This window comes from Tachypleus tridentatus, chromosome 6, assembly GCF_004210375.1.
Source record: "Tachypleus tridentatus isolate NWPU-2018 chromosome 6, ASM421037v1, whole genome shotgun sequence".
Classification (NCBI taxonomy): Eukaryota; Metazoa; Arthropoda; class Merostomata; order Xiphosura; family Limulidae; genus Tachypleus; species Tachypleus tridentatus.
In genome coordinates this window covers 150,243,187-150,264,513 of record NC_134830.1, presented here as the reverse complement: position 1 = coordinate 150,264,513, position 21,327 = coordinate 150,243,187, and the positions used below count along the sequence as shown (strand labels likewise).

Sequence of the window (21,327 nt, the reverse complement as noted above, 5' to 3'; positions counted from 1 at the left end):
CATATTATACAGATTTTAAAGTATTTTTCGAGAATTCGTATAAAACTCAATTTTGTATGTATATGCCTATTTATTCGTTTATTCGTAATGTTTTGTAATTTATTCAGTTCGTTATGTTCAGTCCTGGATATGGTTCTTAATATTTTACTTATAATTTAATAATTTATTTGAACAGGTGCAATATGATAGTAAAATTATCGCTAAATCATGGTTCTTTTAAAAATACACTATTGTTGGTTTATTTCGGCTTTAACTTTCCACGTTTTCAAAGAACACCACCGGTTGATAAGTAGTAAAGTTAAAGGCTTATAACGCTTAAAGTCGAGGTTCGATATTCGCAGTGGGCATAGCACAAACATATTGTGTTACTGTAGCTTTTTCGCTGAAAAGTAAACAGAACTTTCGTAATACGTATGCTTGAATTCCTGTGAAGTTACATTATTCCAGCAGTAAATTCAGATAAGAAATATAGAATACGTTGTTTTCTTCTTTTTTGATAATTTAAGTTAACGTTCGTTTCTTTTTCTTTTTTTCACTTTAATAATAACTACACATTTAAAACTTCATTCATTTTTCTGCTTAACGTGTATCTGATAGTTTGTGCTAATTAAAAAAGGAAAAAGTACCATTTTTAGTAAAAAAATACGTTTGCGCAATAGAAAAAAAGAAAAATTATTTCCACAATATGGAGAACAACTGATTAACCTGTTTAGAAACAAGTGTAATTAATGTTATTTTCTAACCTTGTCACAGTTTTGATTATTTAATATCTTTATCCGCCGTTATGAGGCGTGCTATGTTTGATACTTTATTCTTGGGAAAATGCCAATGCAGAACAAGTTTTGGCAGGTTTTGAATGAAAAAGGCGATAGAGCCCTTCACCACATGATATATGTTAAATGCCTTCATTTAAATATTACACTATAAAAATGGGTCTCCACTCTATAGTTTAAACAAGTTTTGATTTAAAACATACTGTTAAAACTAAATCATAATAAAAGTATATATATACGTACCTTCCTCGTCTTATCTTACACGACTAGCAGAAATCGTGTTAACATACTGAACGTTTTTTGATAAGGTCAATGACTTCGCCACCTGTTTTATTTCTTTTAGCTCAACTCTTATCAACAAAACTTGGTTATTCATTGTAGATAAAAGTACGTTCCCACAGTGACATTTTGCGAAGTTTAAAGTAAAATTGACTAGCTAAAAATATATAATTATATGTTTAAAAATAATAAAATAACTTTAAAATTTATGTTTAAACGCCAAAGTGTTGGAAAACTAGTATTAATAAGCTTAATAATTCTTTGTTATAAAAAATAACTGAAATGTCCCTCACATACATTCCTTAATTTGCTCGTTGCGCTTCGAAATTACAGATGTGTAAATAACAGATCCTAAATATAATAATTTGCTCACACAAATCTATTCAATGCCATAACTTGTCAGTTGTACTAAACATTGAGAGACAAACAATTATATGAAACTATTAATATATGCACTAGTCCCCCCTCTAGTACAGTGGTAAGTTAAGTCTACGGATTTACAACGCTAAAATCAGGGGTTTGATTCCTATCGGTGGACTCAGTAGATAGCCTGATGTGGCTTTGCTATAAGAAAACATACACACATTTATGCAGTATGATATTTCAAACGTTGAAAGCCGGTAAACCATTAGGAACCGAATAGGCTTAGTAAGTGTTAGAAAACAAAGTATGCCTAAAAAGAACATTTGCTGTTAATTGGTTTAAATAACAACTTTATTACTCACAGTTAACACGTGTCGTCTCGAGATTCTTAGTAGTTTTGATAATCATTATAGTTGTATGGCTTGCTCGTGATAATAAAACTAATAATTTATTTCGATAAATAAATATTTATTTTAGCAACATCACAATCTTTACCCCTTATAAAATAAAACATCACAAAGATTGGTAAATCGCAAGTGTACTTATCGAAAACACGAAAACGTTTATTGTTTTTTAGATTTACAGTCATTGTCCTAGTGTTTTCAAACTTTTGTTTCAGTACCGTGAAAAAAATGTTTGACATGTTAAGATTGTACATTACCGTTACATTTAGATAACAATTAAAAGTAATGCTTTAAACCAGATATTACTGTGCACATCTCCTGATTCGCAGTTTTTAAAGTAGACGATGATGGCGGTAGTTACTGATCTCAACAAAACTCATTGTTAATTTAAAAGAAAAAGTTGTTAGATAGTGGGGAAAATCCAGTCTACTCTAAGCCGACTTATATTAAAATTACAATATGATCATATATAAAACTGTATATTTAAACTTATTATATCTTAGGAAATACTTGTTCTAGAAAAACTAAATTTCACCAGACACACATTTATAAAAATCGCAAAATTGGTTGAGGTTGCTATGTGCTTCAAGAACTGAAGCATAATCTGTTCTGGGTTTATAATAAATTTTGCATAAAGCCACAAGAGGGCTATCTGCACTGCCCACTCCTATTTTGGAAGTGATAGACTAGAGGGAAAGCAACTAGTCAACATCACATATCACCAACTCTTGAGATACTGCAATCAAATAGTTGGGTTTGATCATCGCTCTTATAACGTATCCAAGCCCCAAAATGCGGAACACGATTTTTTAAGGGGTCTAATAAAACGCGAACAACAGAACCTCGGATCCACAGTCTGGTACCTAACCACTGAGCTGCCTTCGTTTGTTCTGCACAATATTCGTTGGCCATCACAATCTCAGTTTTAATAATCAGTTTCAGGTACTCCAAATTTGTGGCGTGTTCCAATAGACAGTCTCTTTGAACAGACCTTTCGCACTGGAAAATCTGTGAATTTCTATATTTATTTTATTTTTCAAAAGCCCCCTTCTTCCCCAGTACTTGTGACGAGCACAGCACAGATTGGTCACTGAGTTGGTTTTGAGCTTACAAACAAATAAACAAGCAAAGAAAAAAACAAAGTTTGACTGAAATGAAGCTGGTATCGTTTGTACAACAAACCACCACACACTAAGACGACGTTTATTTAACTCACCAAAATAGTGTTGTTGAAAGATACATAAAAGCAAATAAGAAAAAACAACTGAGAAATGTAGTGTGATGCAATATTTTGTAATACCCTGTCCCACGTTCAGGCTTTTCTGATTAGAAGTTGTTTATAATTAACAGTGTGCCTCTAGTGAATTGTGTTCCCTAATAACTGTCAGATTTAAGATACATTGCTGGCCAAAATCTTAAGGCCAATGAATATAAAGAAAAAATATGCATTTTGCGTTGTTAGAATCAACCACTTATTTGAGTAGAGTTTCGAAAGATGAAAATAAGAAAAGGGAAAATAAAAATAAAAAACTTTTTTAGCATTTAAGAAGGAAAATGTGAACAGCTGCTGTTTGACGCCCCATTGTTCCATGGAGAAAGCACCCTAATAACATTAAATTATTAAGGGGCTTTCTTTACAATCACCTCGTTCCAGTTGGAGTAACAATGTCCGCCAAATCCCATCCATCGTCCAAAAACCTTGCTCACTTGGCACCTCTTTCCATTTTATTCCTAACTTCAGAGAAAACAGATCGAAAATTAGTTATTTTGTTTAATTGGCTATCACATAAGTAAAAGGAAGGTTAGAGGCCTACGTTATGTTTTAGAAGACTACATCACACATATTTGTAACACAATCATAGAAATGGAGTTTAAAAAAGGTGGCACCATCTCATAACCGAAATAAGAATGCAACTTTCGGGCTAAACTGACAGCGATTATTTTTTGGAAATAACACGAAAACATCTGATTTAATTTGTTATCACGTATTTATCACCAACGTTCTAGGTTTTCATCAGTATCGAACAATGCAAAGTAAATTCGTGCGAGAAAGTCTTTATATCGTTTAACAACAGCGACTTTTGAAGTTTGTATGTAGGTCAAGGAAAGCACGTGAGGGCGTGAAACAGTTTTGTTTGTTTTTAGTTAAACCTAAAGCTACACAATGGGCTACGTTTTCTGTGCCCACCACGGTATCGAAACCCAGTTTTTTAGGATTAGAAGCAAAATCCTTCAGACTTACCACCGTTCCACTGGTGGGCGTGAAACGAAGCATATTGGAGTAATTCGGCTATCATGCAGGTATTCTAGATTTGACAACAACAAGACAAGAAACAGTTAAAATGCAAATAAGATCCACACTATTCAAACAATATCTATATTCTACAAAACCTGAACAGACAAAGGTCGACATCTTAGAATAAGAACGAACAATAATAATTCTTCATCAAAATTTCAATGTCAAGGGTTGGCGGTCATAACTCTGCCATTTGGGTAACTGAAACACGTACGGTTGTTTACTTCTTATTCATTTATCTTGAACGACTATTTGTTTTTCAGAGGTTTGAATCTCAATGAAGTAGGGTCTTCTGGTGGCTCAGAGGTAAGTTTCCAGACTTATTATGATAAATTCCGGGGTTAGATTCCCCACGGTAGATCGCCCGAGTGCAGCTTTGCGTTAATAAAACAACAAAAAACGTTATTACAAACAATGAAACAAGAAACATAAAAGATGTGAAATGCGTTGCTGCTGATGTGTCAAAGGCCGATAAAAAGGAACCAGTTAACTTATTTGAAATCCAGTTTTATGCAGAAGATTTCGGACCTTTTAGACTACATGATTTCATTTTTTATTATTGTACTGTTGTTTACAGAATTCACAAGTTCACTACTAAGACGCAACCCTATTTTCTTGAAACACCCATAAACTAATGATAAACAGGAGGAAATCCTCAATAGTCACGACATCTGATATTTTTTAGGTAGGATTAGTGCAAAGTAGTCTATGAGACCTTTTTTTTTTACCCTTTTATTAACAATATTGTTATGCACCAGCACTACCAAGCGTGGAACACGCGTATACTACTCGATTATATTTTATTAGTCGCCAAGTACTCTACCAACTTACCCTTAAACTGAAATTATTTTAGACAGGATTAGAATAAATTAACCAATGAGAGCTTGGACGTTATCAAATACATGAGTCAAATTGTTGGACCTCTTGAGTCCAAAACTGGAATTAGATATTAAGTCGGTTAAGTTGTTGATTTGAATTAAGCACAAAGCTACACAATGGGCTATCTGTGCTCTGCCCACCACGGCATTGAAACCCAGATTTTAGTGTTGTAAGTCGGCAGGCATACCGCTGTGCCACTGGGGGGCAAGTCGGTTAAGTTTGTTTGTTTTTTTGTTTTTTGAAATTTTGCGCAAAGCTACACGAGGGCTATCTGCGCTAGCCGTCCCTAGTTTTGCAGTGTAAGACTAGAGGGAAGGCAGCTAGTCATCACCATCTACTGCCGACTCTTGAACTACTCTTTTACCAACGAATAGCTGGATTAACCGTCACATTATAATGCCCCCACGGCTGAAAGGCCCAGCATGTTTAGTGCGACGGGGATTCGAACCCATGACCCTCATATTACGAGTCGAGCGCCTTAATCCACATGGCCATGCCGGGCCAAAGTCGGTTAAGAGATGACAGAACTACTGAGCTAAAAATTTATACAGTGGAACCCCTCTAATCAGGCAAGTTTGTCTCAGTCCCGAAGGTGGCTGCTTTAGAGGGGTTCCACTGTACTTGAAAATCTCAGATTCGTTATGTTGCGGCTAAATACAAAAAACAAAGTAGTATTTTACTCAAATTACAAGCGCAATATTTTATTAATCTGTTTTTGACATATACATATATATCTAAAAGGTCTAGTCGTTAAGGTGTTAGACCCGTAATCTACAAGCGCCGGGATAAAAAATATGATGTTTAACATGCTTGAGATTTCAAGGGGAAGATCGGTTATAATTCCACAGTCAAGCTCATTATTCTTATTCTAACAGATGGCGCTGAATTCTGCCGGCTGTTTCTTCTCTCTGGCTGGTCGGCAGTTCAAAATGTAGGACAGCAGCAGACAACCACAGTAGCTTTGCCATAAATAAAATAATGAACACTAAAAAAAATTATTAGAATAAAACCTTTATTATGATTAGAATATTGTTGCTGTTGTTGTTTTTTTCATCCTTTTTATAACAAGATATGACTTACAAAAATGTTTTGAAATAAAGAATAGAACACATACAGTTGTGTAAACTGAGAAGACATCTGGTGGAAAGTTTATTCTTAATATTTTATTTTCCCCATTTTTTTTTCTTGTGAACATAAACTGCTTGAGGCTTGAGAAGATGTTTGAAGCTTTTTAGGAATTCTTATTAAGAGGAGTTTGTTGACACTTGCGGCGTTTTGGTGTTCATTTTGGCCCAAGTAGTGTCCGAAACGTCGTCATTTGACTCACACTGTTCAGAAAACACGGCAAACTTACAAAGTACTTCCTCTGATAAAACAGTGTTCAGGTTTGTGGCAATATTAGCGGTATAAAAATTAGGAACGAAATTAAACTCCCTTTCCTTAAAGATGTCATTAAGTCCTGACTATTTAGGTTTGCGAACCACCTCGTTTTTTGAAGAAGGGAAAAAGGCAGTACACTAAATTATAACAACATAATTTAATAAAATAAGATGAGAGAATAAACCTCACCACAGTATCAATATTAACCACCAAGATGGGTGTATAAAACTCACTACAGTGCCAATATTAATCACCAAGATGGGTGTATAAAACTCACTACAGTGTCAATATTAACCACCAAGATGGGTGTATAAAACTCACTACAGTATCAATATTAACCACCAAGATGGCTGTATAAAACTCACTACAGTGCCAATATTAACCACCAAGATGGGTGTATAAAACTCACTACAGTGTCAATATTAACCACCAAGATGGGTGTATAAAACTCACTACAGTGTCAATATTAACCACCAAGATGGGTGTATAAAACTCCTTACAGTGTCAATATTAACCACCAATATGGGTGTATAAAACTCACTACAGTGTCAATATTAACCACCAAGATGGGTGTATAAAACTCACTACAGTGTCAATATTAACCACCAAGATGGGTGTATAAAACTCACTACAGTGTCAATATTAACCACCAATATGGGTGTATAAAACTCACTACAGTATCAATATTAACCACCAAGATGGCTGTATAAAACTCACTACAGTGCCAATATTAACCACCAAGATGGGTGTATAAAACTCACTACAGTGCCAATATTAAAATACTGTCTTGTACAGGTACGCCACCCCTCCACCAGTGGCTTTGCGGAGAGTCTGAAGGTTTATAACACTAAAACCCAGGTTTCGAGATGGACACAGCACAGATATCCTATTGTGTAATTTTAGGCTTAACAACAAACAAATAAACGCTCAAGAATTCAGAACTATAATAGCGAGTGTTTTTTTTTAAATGTGACCCTAATATTCTGTCGCAAGAAAATCCCAATAACTTTTCTTAATTATTTAGTAATGAAACCGGTAGACAGGTCATTATTTTACAATGTGTTCGCCCTCCCCAAGTAAAGAATAAATATTTCTACTTTAACTCAAATAACATATACTTTATTTTATTTTTTATTTAATATTTTAAAGCAAGGTTATAAAATATATAATATTAATGCTATCAAATTATAATCAAACATATTTAAAATGAATCAATTAAGATCAACTTATGAATATATTTAATGTAAACGAGAAGATTACTATTATAGAATAAAATAGTTTAATTTTTCTATTTTTGATACTGTTATTAGGAATTAAGCACAAAGTTACACGAAGAGCTGTCCGTGCTTTGCCCACCACGAGTATTGAAACCCGATTTGTAGCAGTATAACTCCGCTGACATATCGTTGTGCCACTGGGGGAGGGGTATTTATTACACTGTGATGCTACGAAACCAGTAAAATGAAGAACAAGTGGATAAAAAGAAATAAACAAGGTACTATTTTGTGTACATACAGTTTCAAAATAATATATATATTTCGCTAACCTAATTTCAGTACTAAAATTATCCAATATATAAAAAAGAGCTGAAAATTAGAGGTCATGATAAATTATAGACAAGTAACTGTCTTGAAAAAATAACAATAAATCAGAGTATGACTTATTAAACAATTAGTTTCACTTTATTATAGTAAGTTCATCTGTTACACACGAAAAGCACAAAGCTTAATAAACCTTTATTCATATAACATTTTTCTATATGTATAGGTTATTTTCTTTTTTAAACTACGTTACACATGTATGAAAATAGTGTATCATTAAACCGACTAAAAATTAATATATGAATATATATATATTTTACTGATTAATTATTTCTTTACTAAAGGCAAAATTCAAAATATCTTCTGTGACGTATGACCTAATGCATTATTTGATTGGCCGTAGCCTCTGGTGTGGACTGCAGCTTCGCTGATTGAAGGCTCATCAAACTGAAGGTACACAGGTAGGCCTATTTCAAATGTGTGGCAGGAATTTAGGTTTAAAAATCTTTCAAGCTTACAAAAAAGATTTTGGGGTCTGAAAGACAACTCGATTTGGTTAGAAACTTTTGTTCTTTTCACCCTGAAAAGTATACTTTCTCTGAGCTCAAAAAACAACAACCAAACCCTTTCAAGTTAACCCTATAAAATGACGATGCATGCAAGATTTATGAGGTTTTGGTTGTTTTTTTTTTCGCTCGCCATTTAATAACCTAAATTAACTTCAGTTAATATATGGTGAATTAAATATTAAATCAGAAATCCTGAAACAGGTGTTATATATGAATTAAAACTATACAATGAAATTACATTTCAATTTGCATTTTGTGAAATTTTCCATTAACGCTAAAACGCGCTTGTTTTGTAACTATCACGTGACAATTACTCTCGAAATTGGTTGAGTTGTAGTTGAAATAGCCTAACTTACATAGTTTATCTTTAATCAGTTATAAGCGACTGATTCGTAAGTACAAACAATTTTTACTTTATATAAATTTACAAATAATCTTTCACAGGGGTTAATTTTGTCAATCAAGTATATCCGATCAGATATTGTTTAAAAGTTAGGAAACAGACGTTCCTGTTCAAACAGTGTTTCTAGTGCCAAACTTTTGTTTTGTCAAATTTATTATCATAATCTTATCTGGCATTAGGAAGAAATCTATATTACTTACACTTAGTTATTATGAAAATACTCGTATAATACTAATATTTGCTTTTAATTATGGCTTGCTGTTATAGCAACTACAACTTGAATATTATTAAATACAAACATTAACAGCAGCTGATAAATAGTTCGTTAATATGACGATATACTGAGACAGTTAAGGACATAGAAATGTGTAATTGCTCGTTGAAATTTAACACATTGTATCTAAAGAAACAAACTAACATTATACATGTGGAAGAACCAATACTGTGTTACGTAATTTATCTAAATGTGGAATGACACATCAGTTTGCTTTTTTAAAAAAATAAAAAAACGAACTATTATTCTCAACACTGTGTTATATTGCTATTAAATATGATATACATATATCGGAAAGCCCTCACCAAAAGAAGTAATAAACAGAATATACGAATATCACAGTCAGAACACACTACATTTCTAATTATTTTGATGGTTTACTCTTTAATTTTAATTTTAACCAAGCAAGCTTCGCATTCTTTGGTACTGAATGCCGTCGCTTGAGGGTGCTTTTGGCCAAACTGTCTTCACTATTCAGTGATTTTTGTTTACATAGTGGTTTCAACAGATCCTCAGTGTCCTCTTCTCCCGACTTGTCCTTTTCTTGAAATTGTACACTGTTCTGAGGACTTGAACTGGTGTCTTTCCAGTCTGATCTGTGATTAGCACTTACTATAGTCTCATTACTAACTGACTTATGTTCAATAAAAGGACTGTTTTCACAAGAAATTGTCTTCTCTTGGGAACATTGACTGACACTCTTATCACTTCCTTTTGAAACACGTGGACCACTTTCTGACTGAAGGTGTCCGTTTGCAGTTCGTGGACTGTTCTTTTGGCAGCGTTTCATGGAATGATTACCATGTGGTTCAATTATTGGATGTGACCCACTTTTTGAAGATCCCTCAACTCTTCTTTTCAGTTGGTGAACTTCGTTATTCAAGGTTTTTTTCCCACACCTTGTTGTATCACTGTCATAGCCAGATAATCTCGTTTCTGGTAAGTTCTCAATATGATCACAAAACGAACTCGAACGTTTTTCTTGTGCCACTTTCTGACGTGTTTTATACGCCACAGCAAGACCACCTCGGATACAGGACAGTTCACTTTGTGGTGCTTTATTTTCTCTAAATTCTAAAGAAGATTTGAAACGGGGATTTAATCCCTCAATAATGGCACATTCTACAACATCTTCAGGTGTCTTATGACGTGTCTCTTCCAGGTTTTCATAATTAATGGAGTACAACTTTGCCCGCGGCAGGGCTTTTTGCTTGCCCATAGAGTTATTACGTAGAGATCGTATCTGGAGACAGTCCTCTTTGACTGCTTGATGCCACAAATCACTTGCTTCCACAGCACGTTGAAACCTTTTTCCTTCATTGGAGAGAGGATTCTGGTACTTCACATTTGTCTTTCGAGAGTCAACTTCCTGGATCAGAGGGGAGTCGTTCTTCTCGGTAAAGATGTCCTGGTAAGTCTTCTGGTTTTTAAGGTGAATATCAACACTTTCATCGTACCATTCTTTCCCATTAAGATTCGCGTCTTTGTCTTCACAACCAACGCAATCATTTTTAACAAGAAACCCAGTATTGAGTTTGAATCCAAACGATCGATTCTTGGTCTTTACGTGTCGTAAAGTTCCGTTACCAAGTGTCAAACCATTTGTTTTCTTGTGCTCATTCTTTTTTACCTTCTCGGTCTGGCTGCTCGATTGAACATCTTCAGTGAGTGGCTGGTTCCTTAGGGATTCACGTTCTTCTTCTTCCAAGATACTGAAGATGGAGTCGTAAGTCTTCATTGGATTTATTATTTGAGATTGTTGTTTGTCGCTTTGCAAAGATTGGTCCTTGAATGATTGTGTATTACATTGGATACCAATATCTCTTGTACTTCTCTGTGCTTCCTTATCCATTATCCCATCCAATATTTGGCTTCTTAACGTTGGAACTCGTTCGTGGCTGGTTTGGTCAAGTACCTCTATGGAAATTCTCTTGTCTAGCTCATGTTTTGTTCGTTCACGGATGTTTTTGTCTCCCAAAATACTCTCGTAGGATCTTACACGACGCCTTCCAGGTTTAGGAGGAGCGTCCTCGGAATTTATATGTCCTCTATCGTGATACCATGTTTGATGTCTCTTCACTAAATCTTGACAGTTGCCACCTGGATGTTGATTGAAAGAATTTGTCTGGGCAGTGGAATATAAGAACAACCCATTTCTCTTATCCAGTGTTTCACAGTTTTGTTCAGAACTCAAATGGACCACTGTCAGCTTATCGTCTTTTTCACTATTAACATATTCGTCATTACTTTGAGTCTTGTTAAGATTCTTTTCTGATTTAAGGTTAGAGGGTTCGTGTGGATAGTCACACTGATCTTTGTGGTTTCCTCCGTGACAGTCAGCACCTGATGTGTCGATTTTCTGTGGTACTTTACCAGATATCATTTTGAAGACTATATAGTTTTTTGGTTTATTTGTGGTATAATCTACGTCATCATAATCTATAGGAGGTTCAGAAGGCTGAGTATATTTGTACCTAATGTTCTCGACAAGTGTTCTTAGGAAGTTACTCTCTTTTCTCTCGCGCCGAAGTGTTGCTTCCTTGTTGAACTTGTTTACAATCTCTCTCACGTAGTTCCTCTTCACTAGACTAGTTTCCATTTGCTGTCTTTCACCACCATCCTCAGAACCGGTAGCAGTAACCCTGGAAGGCTTTCCACCCTCAGAACCCTGGGTAGTAGCATTTGTTATTTCCGCTATGGGCATCAGTTTACCATTTCTGTTTTCGTGCCAGCGGCCATCTTGGTTTTTTAAACAGTAGTCGTGTCCTTTTTTTGGTTCTAACTTTCGGTTTCCTTTGCGTCGATTTTTGGACACTTTAAACCGACATTTTTTGTCTGAGCTGAGGTCGTCGGTGTTGGTATCAGTGTAGATGTCCATTTGCATAGGATACTTTTTTATTCTTACAGCTTTGTTGAAACTCACTTTTTTGCCCGACGCTCGTGAATCATTGCTGACGTCAGAGCGGTCAGAACCAGTCGAGTCCGTATGCTTGAATCCACCCACACTTCCCGGCATGTTGAATGTAGTAAGTTTTTTCCGTCGATGAAGGAACTATACAGAATTATGCTCTGTTCAAACACGACGATATCTTCTCTGTAGTTTTACCACTTCACTAAAGAGTCAGTCTGATCTTCAGTGAAATACGTTATCCATGTCTTCGGTCCCTGAAACACAAGAGTTAGAACCTTATATAAAATTAAGTCAGACGTGCAAGAACTTGTTATTTTCATATTAACTTTAAAACTAACTTGGGTTCAGGAATTTTCTCTCAATTAGTTCTATCAGTAATATAGCATTAAAAAAACACAAGTTAAGCTACTTGTAAGTCAAGCCCACGTGCCCCGGCATGGCCAGGTGGTTAAGACACTCGACTCATAATTTGAGGGTCGCAGGTTCGACCCTTGTAAGTCAAGTCCACGTGCCCCGGCATGGCCTGGTGGTTAAGACGCTGACGCATAATTTGAGGGTCCCCGTCACACCAAATATACTCGCCCTTTCAACCGTGGGGGTGTTATAATATGACGTTCAATCCCACTATTTGTTGGTAAAAGAGTAGCCCAAGGGTTAATGGTGAATGGTGATGACTAGCTGCCTTCCCTCTAGTCTTACACTGCTCATTTAGGGACGGCTAGCGCAGACAGCCCTCGTGTAGCTTTGCGCGAAATAAAAAAAAGCAAAAAACAATCCTACGTTAAGAATGATAAAGGAACAATATAAGGATTACAAGTAATAAAATAATAACTTGTCGGTCATGTTCTATAGAGTTTTATTTAAATACGGATTCAAGGTTTAGAGCTTTGGTGTGTTACATTAGACGATGTTTTGGGTTCTCTAGTGGCTGTCCAACCTCGGTGTATTATAGTGAACGATGTTTTGGGTTCTCTAGTGGCTGTCCAAACTCGGTGTATTACAGTGAACGATGTTTTTGAGTTCTTTAGCGGCTGTCCAACCTTGGTTTAGTACAGAGAACGATGTTTTAGGTTCTTTAGTGGCTGTCCAACCTCGGTGTATTACAGTGAACGATGTTTTGGGTTCACTAGTGGCTGTTCAACCTCGGTGTATTACAGTGAACGATGTTTTGGTTCTCTAGTGGCTGTCCAACCTCGGTGTATTACAGTGAACGATGTTTTGGGTTCTTTAGCGGCTGTCCAACCTTGGTTTAGTACAGAGAACGATGTTTTAGGTTCTTTAGTGGCTGTCCAACCTTGGTGTATTACAGTGAACGATGTTTTAGGTTCTTTAGTGGCTGTCCAACCTTGGTGTATTACAGTGAACGATGTTTTAGGTTCTCTAGTGGCTGTCCAACCTCGGTGTATTACAGTGAACGATGTTTTGGGTTCTTTAGTGGCTGTTCAACCTTGGTTTAGTACAGTGAACGATGTTTTGGGTTCTTTAGCGGCTGTCCAACCTTGGTTTAGCACAGAGAACGATGTTTTGGGTTCTTTAGCGGCTGTCCAACCTTGGTTTAGCACAGAGAACGATGTTTTGGGTTCTTTAGCGGCTGTCCAACCTTGGTTTAGTACAGAGAACGATGTTTTAGGTTCTTTAGTGGCTGTCCAACCTCGGTGTATTACAGTGAACGATGTTTTGGGTTCTTTAGCGGCTGTCCAACCTTGGTTTAGTACAGAGAACGATGTTTTGGGTTCTTTAGCGGCTGTCCAACCTCGGTGTATTACAGTGAACGATGTTTTGGTTCATTGCAGGTTAAATGTTAATAACAGTTTGATATTCCCAAAGTATTTGGTATACGTTTCGGGAGTGCAGAACTTTAGAGGAGAAATTCCTGAAGGCGGGCAGTTCCAAATGGTATTTAAAGCAGCCTTTTCTGAACCATTTACATATAATTAATGCTTACCAATGAAACATTCTAAAAATATTGCCAATCTAAAGTGTTTACTACAGACGATTAAAACACTTGTCACAAAAACTCTTTGAACTGAAAGAGTAAAGTTTATGGGAACTAATGCACCCCCCCCCATCCATCCATCGGCTTTGTCCCTCGTTTGTATTGTTAGTTGTGAGTTTATACTGTTGTTGTTATATGTTTTTGATATAAATATTTCTCACTTAAATTTAAAAGTATCAGATTTCTTTATTTGTTAAATAAAAAATAACAATCCTCATGAAGTCATTAGAAAACAAACCCTTTGTTGGTGGTGTTACTTGTCAAACCAAAATACCCTTACTAAATATATTATTTTTTACCACTGTAACTTCAGGATGAAATTAATGTTTGTATTATGTGGTACTTGGACCAATCGGAAAGCAGGGAGTGTTGGACCAATCAGCGAGAGGGGTTGTGAGAGAACGCAGCTGTACTGAAGGTCGTCACAAAGGGTTAAGCCTTTTAAAAACTAAAATAAAATCCATATCTTGGCATTGTTCACCAACAAAAATATTTCCTTGACGTCACATGAACATTCTAGTTTTATAACGCAAGGGGCCGTCTCACAAATATGAGAAACGATATTTCATTTAACAAATATTGCCTAATCCAAACTCCAGTGTGCAAGACAGTCTCCAACTTGGCCCGGCAAGGCCAGGTGGTTAGGGCGCTCGACTCGTAATCTGAGAGTCCCGGGGTTCGAATCCCGTCACATCAAACATGCTCGCCCTTTCAGCCGTGGGGATGTTATGATGCAACGGTCAATCTCACTATTCGTTGGTAAAAGAGTGGCTCAAGAGTGGGTTGTGGGTGGAGATGACTAGCTGCCTTCCCTCCAGTCTTGCACTGCTAAATTAAGGACGGCTAGCGCAGATAGCCTTCGGGTATCTTTGCGCGAAATTTCAAAACAAACAAACTCCAACTATTGACAAGACAATATCTTGTTTTGTGATAAGTGCTTTTCCTAGAGCTTCGTGCATGATGGGAGGGAGGGAGGGTGGTTCATGAAAGTAACACCGACATTGTTCGTTCCCGTCCGAAGAAAAGGACAAGTTTTATCTCGAGTGTTTTTAAGTGTGTAAATTAGGTTACATTATATATATATAATTTAGAGGTGTCAATACGCTTGTTACGATGCTATCTATTTGTTACTTGAATAGCGAAGAAGTACGTAACAACGAACGTTTCATTATTCACATAAACCTAACGTAACAACCGGTCTGTGAAACCGTTTTTAAAATCGCCCAACAGAACGTGTGGAATTGTGAAATTTGTTTTTATAAACTACTTACCGGTTTTGTTTCACGAGAAAAGCACGTGAACATTTTCTGAATACACGAGACAGTTAAACTGGATTATTGTTACTTAAACAACGCACTACTTTCTCACGCGTATTTGAAACATAAACGAACGTTTTGTTGTGTTTTTTGTACTATCGTCGCAGTTATCTTTGCGGAATTATATAATTTGTAGAACATAAACGTCAAAGGGTGTAGTTTATTTTATTATTTGTGTCGTACTTCGTGATTTTAAAATGCTAATAATCGTTGCCAAAGTTTTTCTCCATTTTGAAGTTCACATATATGTAATATGATTAGTCCGCCCGGGATTTGTAACAACGCTAAGAAAATACATAACCTTTATTTTGCACTGACATAAGATGTATACCAACCATCTGGTGAGTTGGCAGCTACCTTACGGACTTGGAATGTTAAAATATGGGGTTTGATTTCCCTCGTTAAACAATGAACAAGTATCCCATTTGGCTAGCTTTACTCTAAAAACAAATAACCACTATTATGTGCTCAGTATGGAATGTGTCGAGTTAACTTAAACAGCCTTAGCTAACTTATCTCACTGTTACTTGATTTGACAAAAACAAACAAAAGCAACAGTAAGGTTTGTGTGTTAAAGTTAATTAAACCAGTTGTTGTTTACAAATTCGTTTACTTCTTATTTTTATCTATAATTTCTTTAACATCTGCTGGCGCAGTTCTTCCTTTATCGTTATGTATTGGTAATTTAGTATAAACCCAGTAAGAGCTGTGTAGGCCTAAATCTGTTTCAATCACTAAGAAGTATCAGCGTCACTCAAGTCGCATAAATATTAAACAGACAACCAGCTAAGCCTAAAGTTTGTGATTTAAAAAAAAAATCATATTAGATGGATTTCTTATCATATTCTTCTTGATTTGTATATTTTGGGTTCAGAGGTATATAAAAACACCACTTTATATCCATCTTTCGGTTTCCCACAAATCACTACCCAAGAGGCCTTTCGCTAAGTACCAGAATTCGTCAGTTGGAACACACGATAGAGTGTTATGTTATTTGTTTGAATTTTGGCCCGGCATGGCCAGGATGTTGGGGCGCTTAACTCGTAATCTGAGGGTCGAGGGTTCGAATTCCCGTCACACTAAGCATGCTCGCCCTTTCAGCCGTGGGGCCGTTATTATGTGACGGTCAATCTCATATTCGTTGGTAAAAAAGAGCTCAAGAGTTAGCAGTGGGTGGTGATAACTAGCTGACTTCTCTCTAGTCTTACGCTGCTAAATTAGGGACAGCTAGCGCAAATGGCCCGTAGCTTTGCCCGAAATTCCAAAAAACAAACACCCAGAATTTTATCGTATTAGGCATATTATTTTGTCTCGTTATATCGAAGTGATTCGTTGGATCAACGCTAAAAAAAAACACAAACAAACAAAAGAAAGCATTGGGGCCTTGAGAGTGTTATAAACGTAACTGTTAAATCTCGCTATGTGATCAGAGTAGCCCAAAAGTTGTCTATCGGTTTGTGTAGCTTTGCGCAAGTAGTGGGAAAAGCCCATCCCAGAACAGCGCCACTGCATCTAGATAGGTGGCGCTGGAAATTTAATCGTTGAGGTTATGTTCAAATATTTTATTTTGTTTCTGCGGTATTTCTCTGCTCGTGTTTATTTTGTAACTGAGTGCGTTCTTAATCTTACCATTCAGGCGTAAAGAGTTGGAGTTCAATCTAATTCAAAGACTTGCGTGTAGCTTTTATAACGGGCAAGTTTACCCACAACTCTGTCTGTTAAACGTAGTGTTTATTTATCAACGTTTTCCGTCTTAAAGAAAAGCAAAAACAAATCCATTAAGCCTATACACTCATTGAACAAAATATATATTTTTTCACCCACAACTTATGTGTGTTACACAAAATTACTCTTACTGAGAAGTGGTGTATTTTAAGTACGTATATGACGTAGGACATTAAGTTATTCGAATATATACTGCTTACTTCCACAACTAGATCTATATAAAAAATCGTTTTCGGTTGCTACGGGTCTGAATGGCATGACCTTTACGTCAGCTGCTTATTAACTACAAAAATCGAAATTTCTTCGGTCTACTAATTTTAGGGCGGAAGTTTAGTTGTTCTTAAGAGAGGAACATAAGTAGAACAGGGCGTTATTTAAGGGTTGGTCCGCTGAACGAGGGCGAAGTTTTCTTGTTCTCGATCTTTTAAAAACACATCCTTCGCAAATGTTTTATCGAGCCGTTGCCTGCGACACCTACTTTGTGGATCGGTATTGATTATACGTGTGCCAACATTAGTTACATATGGCGATGTTTATGAACAAGGCGTAGCCCAATGGTTATGGTGCCCGGACCGTGAATCCGAGGAATCATGGTTAGCGAATCGTTACCGCAAAACACGACAACGTGCTCTGCCCCTCAGGGTCTATCGTTGCAATGTAGAAGATTGATGGCCAAATCTAACTATTCGATCAGACAAGAATAGTCCAACTGTTGGCGTTGGGTGACGTTGACTACTTATCTTCCCTCCGTTCTGTCAGTAAAATATTAGGGATGGCTAACGCAGATAATCTCGGAAAACTAAGGTTCGTTTGTTCTGATTGGAAGAAGAAATTTTACGTTAGTTTTAACAATCTCGCCCTTAAGCAGTGAAATAAAATAAATGAACGTATAAACAAGTACTAAAGGTTTGTGTTTGGAATTAAGCACAAAGCTACACAGTGGCCTGTCTGTGTTTAGCCCACCACGGGTATCGAAACTCGTTTTCTAGCGTTTTAAGTCCGCAGACACACTGGGTCGAGATCAAGAACAAACTCTAATGGTTGTTTCATCACGTCACTTTCCAGTATGTCCCCACAAAATTGATGTCTGGGAACCACAACGCGCCAAGTTCTGCCCTTTATAAACTAAAATATGCTTGAAAGCAAAGCACAATCTTGCACTGTTAAAACGTAATCTGACAGCAGAAGTAAACATTACGACTCGAGTGAGATCCGAACTCGCATTCCTTGCTTGTCAAACAGATACTAAGCGACCGTGATTCAAGTCTCACTGAGAAACTGGCATAATTTACCTGGTTGGTGGTGATTAGCCAAAAGTAAGTCATGTTTAAGTCAGATCTGGTTCTGCCCGGTTTCAGGTTTCGCCTCTTTATATTACATTTTACTGGCTATAAAATGACGTTTGTGGCGAATAAGCGAACCCTTTAATTATATAATAGAGTTGACAGATGGTTAAGTTTTTAATTTCGTTCTCAGTTATAGGTGAGGCGGTTGTGGCAACCAAACAATTTTTAGAAATAATATTCGACTAACCGACAGATGGAAGGGTTGTGTATTGTAATTTTTCTTGTGAGATCTAACTTGTTTCACTCTGTCTAACAATAAACAACCGCCATGTTCGTGTCGTGACTGAATAACTCCTAAACACATTTATTTAAATTTTTAGACAAAGACATTTAGCCTAAATTCGTTAATCAAAAATGGTTCACACAAGTAACTCACTGTTGACGAGGGTATTGAACTCATTTTTGTTCAAGGAGACATCAATCTTTGAAACATCGAATTTCCGGACACGTGTCTTGTTTAATCCACAAGTGTCACTCGAAACGTGTAACCAAATGAACCAACGCTAAATGTGCTCAAGGTGTTGAATGCGCTTTTATATTTCGATTAAATTTTATAGGTTATTTCTGTCACATCACAATAAGATTGTTACTGAATGTTAAGTTTCCTATACTTGACCTCTATGGTTTTCCATTAATATAAACTGTAACGCAATATTTCAACCACGTATTTATATTGGTGAGTCGACGAAACTCTGTACAAAAGTCCGGTGAACCCGCAGTATACTGAGCATTTCATCAACATTTTTACTGTTAGGCCTAAAGGTCACACTGTTTCGCGGGCTTCCATCATTTAAAAACCAAAACGTTTGAAGCATTGTTTACAAAAGCTGAAAGCTCCCAGTTGTGACCAATGTTCAACAAAGTGAATGACTTTGGTGGTTACTAACCGGTTTAATTAAGCCATCTTGTTTTGAGATGCTTGGGCATTTCATGTTTAAAACACGTTTCATTTTTACGTGAGGTTTTTCGTTCTTATTAATAAAGATTTATATATAAAAGATAGAAACACCATTTACTTGTGTTGAATCAAAATAGGTAATACAAAAACAATAAAAGTACTTTACCTATACTTTGTCAATAATACTACACCTCGGATCAAAAAGTACCTTAGCACTAACTAGGTCAACGTCATAAGCCTCGGGGTGGCCTACTTCTTATCGCGGTATATAAATCCTAACACTCGTGGGTGAATGACTATCGGCGGGTCTTAATAATCAGTGATGACGAGAAAACCCACTCGCAGGGAAAAATATATGTGTAAAAAGGCTCGTTTGGGTTTAGAAAATTTTTTATGTAGAGGAGCGAACAACGTTTCGACCTTCTTCGGTCATCGTGGGTCTTGACAGCTTCACTAAATAACCTAACAACTAAGCCTAAATTAAGGAGTACTTGATCACCGTAAAGTTTACACATTCAATTAGCAACTGTAATGATCTGAGCTCTAATAAACGATCATATATGATGGAAACTTTCGATCACATGGAAAATAACCGCTTAAACATCGAATACCTGTATTATTTTTATATAAAAATACCGTGAAATAAACTTCAGGAGGGATTACTACATACCAAAAAGTTGTTAATAAACGCTGCTACAATATCTGGATAGGGTTACCATCTACACTTTATAGCAATATAAAAAAGTAGTAACGGGCTATCATTGTACATATTGACCTCGATGTTGTAATTCACTAGTTCAAAAAAACACGTTTATCCGTCGATTAATGGAATCAAAATAATTTTAAATATATATCCGAAGTTCCTTATTGTTCAAATAAGAAGTTCATTACCCAAATAAACTTATTGTTTTCACTTACATTTTGTTGTATGAATTACAGTTACCTCTTATAATCTGTTTAAAGGTTACTTGGCCAACAGAACGTACCTGATAAATATTAACGTGTATTACACTAATTTTCATTTCTTTACCTTTTTTATTTTGTTGTTGTTTAACATCCGATCAGCTCATGTGCTATCAGTGCATTTAGTCGTAGCCAAGTACTTTTCCAACAAACTTTGTTGTAGTTATTCCACGAACTGCAGAAAGAAACCTAAAACGCTTATTTTCTGTCTTACTGAATTGTTAACTTTATCCTAGGGCATTCTCTGTACATATCACATGTACATTGTTCACTGCACAGCTTGGAGATGTTTAAAGTTCACTCGGGAGACGCGATACTGTATCCATCTCACACACCACTCGTATTTTGGTTTCTAACTCTTTCAGGTGCGCCAACACTACCTTCTTTCTCACGTTTGCGCATGCGTCTGCTTTACTATTCAGCGATCGGGACCAGCTTCGTCGGTTGGCAGCAATAATTTTATTGATAAAATGAGGATATTGTACTTTTTAACCAACATTTACAAACATAATTAATTCACAGTACCTTGAAATGCATAAAAGTTTAAATATTTTATAAAGAATTCCCAGTCTTTGTAATTAACCCTAGCTTACAAGCAAGTTTTTTTTTTTTAAAGGAACGTTGAAACGAAAGATTTTATGGATGGAAGTTATGGTGAAATAATGATAAATAAAAACAATTATTTTAGCTAAACAGAGAACTTGGATGACTTAAAAACGCGCAGTGAAGCTGACTCGATAGTATCACTTTTAACAGGTCATACTATGCTATGCAAATGAAGGCGTTAGTCATAACGAAGTGGATATTTTACCAGCAAAGAGCTAAGATTAATTTGGTTAGGATTTGATGAAGTAAAATAAAGGACTATATTAAAACAAATGTTGGCGGGCGTCGTTTTAACATAACTATATAACAAGCACTTTGGTATATCTAACATTGTAAGTAAATCTACGAATTGAACTAACATTTTGTGTGTTTGTACCCCTAACAACACACATTCATATGATAGAC

General features: G+C 36.2%; 1 protein-coding gene and 1 long non-coding RNA gene across 2 annotated transcripts in view; one reads left to right on the top strand and one right to left on the bottom strand.

Annotated features, from left to right (window-relative positions):
• Window positions 1-8,030: 8,030 nt before the first annotated feature.
• On the bottom strand, window positions 8,031-20,663 carry LOC143254023 (uncharacterized). Its single transcript, XM_076508739.1, has 2 exons — window positions 20,384-20,663; window positions 8,031-12,326 (listed from the first exon to the last, which is right to left on the bottom strand). Exon 2 carries the CDS (start codon window positions 12,175-12,177, stop codon window positions 9,526-9,528), a length of 2,652 nt encoding a protein of 883 aa, XP_076364854.1. The 5' UTR covers window positions 12,178-12,326; window positions 20,384-20,663; the 3' UTR covers window positions 8,031-9,525.
• Window positions 8,313-21,327, top strand: part of LOC143254026 (uncharacterized) — a 41,849-nt gene continuing 28,834 nt past the window's right edge. The window contains exon 1 of the long non-coding RNA XR_013029931.1: window positions 8,313-8,376. This is a non-coding gene — a long non-coding RNA (uncharacterized LOC143254026). The remainder of the gene's footprint in view (window positions 8,377-21,327) is intronic.